We start from the raw sequence: 10,079 nt of genomic DNA, 5'->3' as shown, positions 1-10,079 counted from the left end.
AACACCTTGTCAATGGAATCCCCAAACCTATCTGAAGCAAAGTAAAATTAAGGCAGGCTGATTGTGGGCCTGTGTCCTGGACGCTGTCCACAGAGATCTCCAGCCAGGCCAGATGCGAGGATTCATGCAAAGGGGTAAGGGCAAGAGCAGGGAAGGGAATCGTCTCTGAGACATCTGTGCCTCTGCTTCTGCTTCTGTTTCTGCTGCTGCTTCTGTTGCCTCTGCCGCTGCCGCTGCAGATGCCGCTGCTGCCGCTGCTGCGGCCGCTGCTGCTGCTGAAGCTGCGGTTTCTCCAAGATGCTGCATTGTCCACTGTGTTGCAGGGGATATCCAGGCAGTGTTTTGCAAGAGAAGTTATCTTCCCTGGTGGTGGTGGTACAGTTCTTATGACAGAAGCTCTCAGAAGGCAAAGTAAATCTCATGCACCTTTATTCCTTCTGAATAAAATCTGTATACACAGTTCTGGGGTGGGTTGGGATCTGACAGTGGGTGCTTCCTATAGGCTTGAACTGAGAGGTAAGAGATGTCTCATCTACATGTAGAAGGGCTTGGAGGTGTTGACCCTAAGTGACTGATGGCCACATATCCCTGTGTGGGTGGGAGTGGGACTGCAGAAGGCTGTTGTTTAGTGACAGAGGCTTGGTGCTAGGATTGCAGGCAAAGCTCCTACTATCCCTTCAGGATCTCTGGATATTCTAGCCTTAGCTCAACCTTAAAAGGATTTCCCTCACTGCCCACCCCCATGCTGCAAATCATAGCTCACACAGGGTAGAGTGAGAAGACTAGTCAATTAGATGGAAAGGATTATTTCATTAATAATATGTATGGATGTTGGCCACAGTTAATAACAATGTGTTGTGTTCTTTATATATGGAAAGAAGATATCATGACTTAACACTCAAAGTGCTAATTATTTCATCATTAAATTGTGGACGTGTATTTGAAAACTTTATGTTAGAGAAGATGAATGCAATTGTCTTCAAATATCATTTAAGTAAACAGTAGAAATGTTATTAAAACTGCAGTCATGAGAGAACCAATAATCTGGAGACTGTCCTCAAGCACAGCCTTTCACTGAGTTTTCTTTATAAATGTCAACTTAATAATTTGTCCTTATTTTACACATTTAAATTATAGAACCACTTAAAGATTCTTGTATTGTGTGAAGAAACAAGTTTAATAGAATATGACACTAAAGAGCATGTTCTAGAGAATTTCCATGGCTGGAAGAAGAGTTCATTTCTTTAACACTAAAACCCACACTCAAACAGCATAGGGCATAACTTCCTAGATTCTGAATGATCCTGGAAAGAACTTGTTGATCCTCAACGCCCCCTGCTGGTCCTAAAAATCACTGTAGGGAAGTTTTTGTGCAAGTTCACATTGGACTTCTCTCACTGTGTGTCTGGCACAGTAGTAAGTGCCTGTGTCTTCAGTTTGCAGACTGTTCATTTTTAAGAAAACTTGGCTCTTGGAGGTGTCCCTGCTGATGCTCAGTCGGGATTTGAGAGCTGAATTATAATTTGTACTTCCACCAGCCCATATTGCTCCCATCCACTCCAGACCCTTTCCTGGAGGTTGTCGAACCCAGCCTACACCATAGCTGGTTAGTGAGAACCCAGAGACAATGCAGGTGAGGGACAGGGTCTCTGAGGGCTGCACCAGGCCAGGTCCTGACTCCTTGAGCTGCACCTGGGACAGGACACCTGGGGACAAGCAACATCACCATTAGTCATTCATCCTACAAATTAAGTGCCTGAGTCCCTCTCCTGAAACTCTGAAACACTTACAGCTTGGAAATGTCACCAGGCAGAGCAACAGTACCAGGACAGCCATGCTGTGATGGAGGCTCTAGTGAGAAGGAGATGTGGCTCCTCAGCTAGGCCTGGGCTTTCATTGTGAGCCTGAGGGCTGCTTTGCATTGGAGGAGGATCCTGAGAAGATAAAAGGACGTGCAGGGCAGAATTTTTAGTTTCTTCTCCATGTGCTTGAGATTGCCTTTGTGCTTAGAAAAAAACTGGAGTTGAAAACTCAGGAATTTTCCCCATGAATGTTTGGATACTAAATAAAATATGGAAAGTATTTCTCACATTCTGCAGGCCTTGGAAGCAATAAAATGGGTGGGGGATAGGGAGGTTTATAGGTGAATCCTTTTTCGTGCAATACAAATAGATCTGGTTACCTTATCTTCAGTGCAATCGTAAGTTATTGTTTATTGCACTAGAGGATGTAGGATGGATTTGGGGATCGTTTTTTTTCCCTCAGAAGTGCTTTCTCTTGGATTATTTTCTATTATTTTTTTGACTTTTATATTTATTATTCCCTTCGGATCAACATTAGAGGCACCTCCTTCACCAGGTGGTTTGAGAATATAGATGCAAAACCACAGACTTTAAATACCCTTGTATTGCAATTGATTTTCAAGTTATCTTCATATAAATTGACAACCATAAATAGCAGTAGCGTACGTACATATCACTTTTATTTGTTTAGTATAAAATTATAGAAGTGATGATTATTCAATTGTGTGCAAAAAAACTGTACAATTATTACTTAGCAAATGGTCATCAAATTGATTTCCAACTAATTATTTATACTTTTTTTATATGTAAGGAATCAACTGTTAAAAAAAACATTTTCTGTGGACTCACCTTAACCTCCTGACTTCTGAAGAAATAACTTTTAAGAAAGCAGTTCACAAATATTTAGTTCATTTTGTTTCAAAGGTTTATCTGAGGGTAGATCCAAGATACTGATGTGGTTTCTATGTCAGTTGGCTGAGTGACTTAGCCTTCCAATTTAGGGACCCTGTAGTTGAGACCTAGTCTTTGTATCTCTTGATTTATGTCAGTTTATCTGTATCAATGTAGTTTTATATCTACCTGTCTCTTGTTTCAGCTTGTAGCACATAAAGAACATGTTCTAAATATGTGAATGAAGGGAAGGTCAGCTGTTCACAACAATTCATAAAGATCAGTAGACTGACACCATATTGATTGTTATATTAACTGAAATGAAAGGTAAAAAAGAGATCACTGAGTGATCAGACAAAATGGAGCAGAGGACAGGCATGAACATGAGGAACCTTGTGTTGATCACCTGGAGAGTAAGAGACTGGAGAGCTTCTCCTCATGCCTTGGTAATGGAAACACCAGGGAAGAGAAGGACAAGTTATCACAATCTATTTGCTAGGACTCTGAGAATGTGGATCTATTACGTGTCCTTGTAGTCCCCACATTTTGTTTTTCTTATTTCTCTGTGCATAATCTTTGTACTGTGAGCAGCTGTGGTGCAGACTAGTCCCATTAGGGAGAAAGCCATCCATTTAATGGCCATTAACAGTATCAGTGCTGTGTTCCTCTTGTTCTGATACTCTGAGGGTTAGGAGGATATTTTTCAGACATTATTCTCAGTAGGTCTCATTTTGGGTTTTTCTGGTAGTTTCATTGTGGTTACATACATTAGAAAAGGAGGATCATAGAAATAAATGCACCTTTCTATACTGTATTAGGGAATGTGGTGTAAGTCCACTTATTCATGTGCTGTTATCTTTGGTTACTTCAGAGATAATTTGTGTTCCTATTCTGTCCCACAATGCTGCTTTTCCATAAATCTCTCTCCAATAAAGTTACTAGGAAAAAGTCATTAGCAAAAGCATGAATTCATGATAAATCCACACATTATTTATAATTATTTTAAATTTCAGGGGTGGATCCTTTATAATTTCTTTCTTCAGTCATTTGTTTACTTATATGTAGTTCACAGGTGGATACTCACTTAAATGGTCATGTTGCTAGGACAATACCAGACTGCCCATTTGTGTTGTAGCTAGGATTTTATCAACACAATGCAAATTATGGTCATCAACAAACAAAGAACGTCCATTGAAAAACAAAACAAAACAAACAAATACACAAACAAAAAACAATGCATCCATAAAATTTGATTAGTGGCAAATCTGTGGAGGTATTCTTTTAAATAATGAAAATATGCAATATTCCAGGCAGATCTGATTGGTGACATCCGTGGTTCTGTGTTTCTGAGTTGTCTTAGAATGGATGTAGCACCACCATGGAGTCAGAGTAAGTCAGATGAGTTTCTTCATGGTTTTTGATTCAGTTCCCACTTTCAAGTTCTTTCCTTGACTTCATGTCCTGATTTTCCTCTGCGATGTTTCATAAGAATTAAGATGGCAGAAACTCTCTCCTTCTCCTGTTGCTTTTGGTCATATTGTTGATCACATATACCATAACAAACAATTATAATACTTCTGATGGAAAGCTGTGTATAGGGGATTTGACCTTCCGTACAACTGCAACCACAGTGACACACACACTCACAATTACAGTTACAGGAATACATTACAATACACATACACACAGCATCACATTCACAGACAGAAATACATATTCATAGGCAGAGGGCATGGCTTTCTTAAATCCTCTCTTTAGATGGGTTACTGTCATTGTTCTCACTATGTAGACCAAGTTGGTATTAAACTATCAGATATTGATTGTCCTGCCATTTTCACCCTATTGACTAAATTTCAGGTGTGCACCACTATTCCTGACCCTCACATGTAGATGCTTTTAAAAATTAAGTATGAAAATAAAATGAATTAAAATAAATGTAAGCATATATTTTTATACAGTACATTCTGATCATTATTTTTGTTTTCTTCATCCTTCCCGAATCATTCCTCTCCATAAACTTGCATAATTATATGGATAGCAAAGAACTTTTCCCAATCTGTAGCTTGCTATTTTCTCCTATTGATAGTGTCCTTTTCCTTCAAGAATTTTTGCAGTTCCATGAAGTCCTATTTATATATTAGTTGGAGAACACTGAGGCACTGGGATTCTGATAAGGAAATTTTCTCCTCTACCAAAGAGTTTACGTATAATCCTTACTTTGTATTCTACTAGATTTAGTGTATCTAGTTTTAAATTGATGCCTGTGATTAACTTAGATTTGTGTTTCACGCAGGATGATAGCTATGAATCTATTTATAGTTAGACCAGCAACATTTGTTTTGAATCCTTTTTTTTTAATTTTATGATTTTTGGCTTCTTTTTCAAAAATTAAGTGTACATAACTGTGTGATGATTTCCGAGTCTTCAATTTCACTTCATTGATCATTTTGTCTGTTTGTATATGAATACCATATAGATTTTTTTTAAACTATTGCTTTGTAGTAGAGATGAGGTCAAGGATGGTGATAACCCCTGATATTTTACATTCTTCAGGATTGTTTTTCCTATCTTTTTTTTCCATTGTATATGATGTTAAGATTTGCTTTTTCTAAGGCAGTAATAAATTGAGTTGCAAATTTCATAGGAATTGCATTGAATCTGTAGGTTTCTTTCATTAAGGTCTATATTTTCACTGCCTATCCATGAGCATGGATGATTTTCCATCATCTCATTTCTTCTTCAATTTCTTTCTTCAGGGCTTGAAGTTCTTGACACAGGAGCCTTTCATTTGCTTGAATTCCTTTCTCAGCAAGTTTATCTTTTTATATAAATTTTCAGGTATGATTTTGTTTCTAGCCACATTCCTGAAGGTATTTATCAATTGTCAGAGTTCTCTGGCATAATTTTTGCAGTCAATTATGCACATAACCCCACTATCCACCAATTGCAATGCTTTACTTTTTTCTTTCAATTTGTATCCCCCCTGATCTCTTTTGTTATCTTATAACCATAGCTAGAACTTCAATTACATTAATGAATAGATAGGGTGGGATTGGGCAACATTTTCTTGTTTCTGACTTTCTTAAAATTGGTTTGAGTTTCTGTTTATTTTGATGCCTTGCTTTCTATTGCTTTTATTATGTTTAGGTGTATGACTTGAATCCCTGATCTCTCTAGGTTTTTTTCTATTATTCCCCAACTTTCTCTCTCCCTTTCATTCTGTCCTAAGTGTTGCTCTCTTCCAGTTGCCCATTTTCAGAGTCCTTCAGCCCATCTCCACTCCTATTCTCTTCTGAGTGGTTGTGAAAGCACCTGGTTATTGTACATCCCTGGCACATCAAGTCTCTGTAGCATGACACTCATCTACTACTGAAAGAGGACAAGGAAGTACTCTGCTATGTAAGTGCCATTGGGCCTTGGTCAAGCATATATATGCTTCTTGTTTGGTGATCAGTCTCTGAGATCTCCCATGGACACAGGTTTGTTGAATCTGTTGGTCCCTGTTTTGGGTGCCTATCACATTTAGGTCTTCAATCCTTCCCCCAACTCTTCCTAAAGGAACCCCAATTTCCATCTAACCTTGGGAGTTGCTATTTATCTCTTTTAATAAGATGCTGGTTAGAGATTATCTGAGAATAGTTATTCCATTCTCCTGTCTGGAAGCATAATGGAGTGTCATTAATAAAGTCAGCAACTGGTGTACGTCCATGGGTTGGGTCTCAAGTTGGTAGGTTATTGTTTGATAGTTCCTATACTGTCTGCTCCATCTTTGTCTCTGTTTTTATTTCAGACAGGACAATTTTGTGGTCAAAATTTTGTGAATGAATTGATGTGCTTATCTCTCTACTGGATGTCCTGCCTGGCTACAAAAGTGGCGTCTCCAGGTTCCAGGTTCCATGTCTTCACTGATAGGTGACTGGTCTTAAGTTACCCACATTGACTCCTGGGAGCATTCTCCATCCTAGATCTCATGGTCTCTTCATCTTCTATTCCTACTATTCTTAGCTTAAGTCTTTACATGATATCTTAAACTTCTTGGATTGTTTTTGTATGGAACGATTTAGATCTATCATTTTCTTTGACTAATATAGCAAGATTTTCTATTGCATCTTTTATGCCTGAGAATATGTCTTCCATATCCTGTGTTCCATTGGTGATGCTTCAGTCTGTTGTTCCTTTTGTCTAGGTTTTCATTCTTCAGGATTTTTTTCAGTTTCTGTTTTCCTTCCTCTTCTGTGTTTACTTTCATGTCCTGATCAGTTTTACTTGTTTCCATTACCCATTTAATTTTATTTTCCTGTATTTCTTTAAGGGATTTATTTGTTTCCCTTTCAAGGTCTCTACATATTTGACTGTGTTTTCCTTTATTTCTTTAACTGATTCATTCCTTTTAGAAATGTATATCATTTTTATAAGATTAGATTTAAGGTCATGTTTCTGTTCTTTCATTGTGTTAGGCTATGCAAGGTTTGCTCTAACATGATAGCTAGCCATCAGACTGAGCAGGGAGGCCCCAATGGAGGAGCTAGAGAAAGGACTGAAAGACCTAAAGTGATTTGCATCCCCATAGGAAGAATCACAATATTACCCAACCAGTCTGCCAGAGCTCCCAGGGATGAAAGAGTCCACATGGAGGGACCCATGGTTCCAGTTGCATATGTAGCAGAGGATAGCATTGCCTGGGATCAGTAGGAAGAGATAACCTTGGTTCTGTGAAGGCTCATTTCCCAAGTGTAGGAGAATGCCAAAGTGGTGAGTTGGGAGTGGGTGGAGAGGAGCAGGAGCATCCTCATAGAGGCAGGAGGAGGGAAGTGGGTGGGGGATGTGAAGCATTTGAAATGTAAATATATAAAATATTCAACAAAATGTTTAAAAACAAAAGTTATCTATAATGGGGCTGTTTCAATATTATTGTGATTCATGTTCTTTCCAAACAAGTACAAGTGTCTGTGTTTAGTTCTCATTCCCTACCAAAAGAGGTGGGTTTGACTGCCATTGAAATATCCAGGTTCAATGATGGCCCTTTTCAAAGTTATTGTGTAGATTGATACAATGTGTACACACTCAAACACACACTCAGACTCATAGACAGTCACACTCAACCCCTAAGCATGAGAGTGGGAAATATAGAGAAAGAGAGAGAGGAAAGCCAGAGAGAGCCAGACATAAACACAATAACAGAGACAAATAAACACAGAATACCTAAAAAGAGAGACAGTAATACTATAATAAATAAATGAAGACAAATCATATATAACCTCAGAAAACAAAAACTTTAATGCGTATTTCTATATTTCAATGGTTAGTACACACTATCCTTATAGAGAGAATTCCTTTAGAAAGGCAACCTAGACACAGGAGTCGAGCTCTCTGATCTGTCTGGTCTTTGTAGGTGCTTTGTGTGCTCTCTCTGCCCCCTGCTGGTCGTTAATTCTCCCAAGGAATTTTGTGTTTGAGCTTACAGTAAAATTCACTCAACATGTGTTGTTGTAAAAATATAGAAAATGAAAATTCTGTCTTTTATCACCCTCTAGGTCCATCACTTCAGTGCCCCAAGATATCTGCTGAATATCTTGCCAGTAGCACACATTCCAATTCCATGGTGGCCCAGAATAGCTGCACCACATGCCCTTAGACTTAAATCTGACATGAAAGAACACACCACACAATAACCTTTGATCCAATTGATAAGATATAATTGCCCACCTAAACATACAAAGCCCAATACACATCCATCTCTTTAGAACATTAATAACAACCTGTAAAGGTACAGCATGGAATCTAAACATTAGCTTCCACATTGTCCCATCACAGCATCTCTCTGTCCTTCCTGTCTCTTCCTCCTTCTGTTACAGTTTCTTCCTCTTCCTTCAAACTTTTCTCCTGCTTATCCTTCATTTCATCCAATGACAGGCCACCTTCTATCCTCTGTCACCTGTATTTTATAAATTAAATGGTTAGATGGATCTAGTGAAGTCACCTGAGACCTGAGTACATGATTGGGCAGCCATCCTTGGGGCAGTGGAATTAGCATCAAAATATGGAAAATGCTAGGGAAAGCCAGAAAAACCATGTCTCTTGCACAGTAATAGAGGGCTGTGTCCTCAGATCTCAGACTGCTCATTTGTACGTACAGTGTTTTCTTGGCAATGTCTCTGGAGATGGAAAATCAGCCCTTCACTGTGTATGTGTAACCAATGCTAACTGCCATATTACTAGTGATGCTACACACTCCAGGCCCTTCTCTGGAGTCTGGTGGACCCAGGCCATCCCATAGTCATTGAAAGTCTACAGAGGCTCTACAAAGGAGAGTTTTAGAGAACTTCCAGGCTAAACTAAGCCTCCCCCAAACTCCATCTGCTGCATCTCACACTGGACACCTGCAAACAAAGACTGCTGGTTAGAAGTGTCAATGGAGAATGAAACATTATAGAGCTCCTGTGAGAGAAAAATGAAAAGAGGAATGCTGAAAACGAATGTGTACAGATGGAAATGGGATATAGGGAAACATACCTCATGCATGGATCATTCACAAGAAAGGAAAGATGTAAAAATATATATGCAAATTTGAAATAATTAACTTAATTTAAAAGTACTGAATAAATGTTGATGCCATGAAAAAAACTGTCACTGAAAAACAAAACAAAATAAACAAAACAATTTTTGTATTTCTCATGTGCACACATCAAACAGAATCTCATCTCTACAGATTACCTTTAAATAAGGACAAGGAAAAACAAGCTAAGCCTCAACTCCATGATCAGTTGCCTGTTTTGAGTGCTGATATCTGAATGTGAGAACCTGGGAATTCAGGGCTGGGCTCCTGTGTCATAGATAAAGGGTCAGGTCAGAGCTGGTTTTCATGGGTACAAAGAAGCATTATTTGCATATCTTCCTGCTATAACATGATCTGGATTTGGATTGGGCAGAATGCAGTCCTCATAGTATATGTAATTTATCAAAGGCAGTGATTCAAGTTACAGAGTTTGACAAAGTATGGAGTTTTTATATTCTGATTTTTTGGTAAAAATGTCACCAAACTCCATTTAGTTTTCCTTTTTGCATGTGCATAAACATGCTTTGTTTTCATACTGTCATCTGTCCTAGTATACGTGTATAATTAAATAATACCACACATAATTGTGTTTCTAGATAGGAGCTTAAATTTTCCTAATGTCTCTGCTGTCCCACTGTGTGGAATTTCTGTAAAATGCCTTTTAGACAGGGATACACCTTCAAAGTTATGGTAGCAGAAAGCATTTTTTTTTCAGAGCTGGGCACCGAACCCAGGGCCTTGCACTTGCTAGACAAGTGCTCTACTACTGAGCTAAATCCCCAACCCCACAGAAAGCATGTTTGGGGGGAATTTTTATAATCTGAATTCAT

General features: G+C 38.6%; 1 gene segment (V, D, J or C); it reads right to left on the bottom strand.

Annotated features, from left to right (window-relative positions):
• Positions 1–1,344: 1,344 nt before the first annotated feature.
• On the bottom strand, positions 1,345–1,839 carry LOC116906210. The segment is given in 2 exon segments: positions 1,345–1,706; positions 1,791–1,839. Coding segments are annotated over 2 exon segments (408 nt in total).
• Between the last annotated feature and the right edge of the window lie 8,240 nt (positions 1,840–10,079).

Source organism: Rattus rattus, chromosome 7 (genome assembly GCF_011064425.1).
Source record: "Rattus rattus isolate New Zealand chromosome 7, Rrattus_CSIRO_v1, whole genome shotgun sequence".
In the NCBI taxonomy this organism is placed as follows: Eukaryota; Metazoa; Chordata; class Mammalia; order Rodentia; family Muridae; genus Rattus; species Rattus rattus.
The sequence above is the reverse complement of the archived record's forward strand: the minus strand, read 5'-3'. Positions and strand labels throughout refer to the sequence as shown.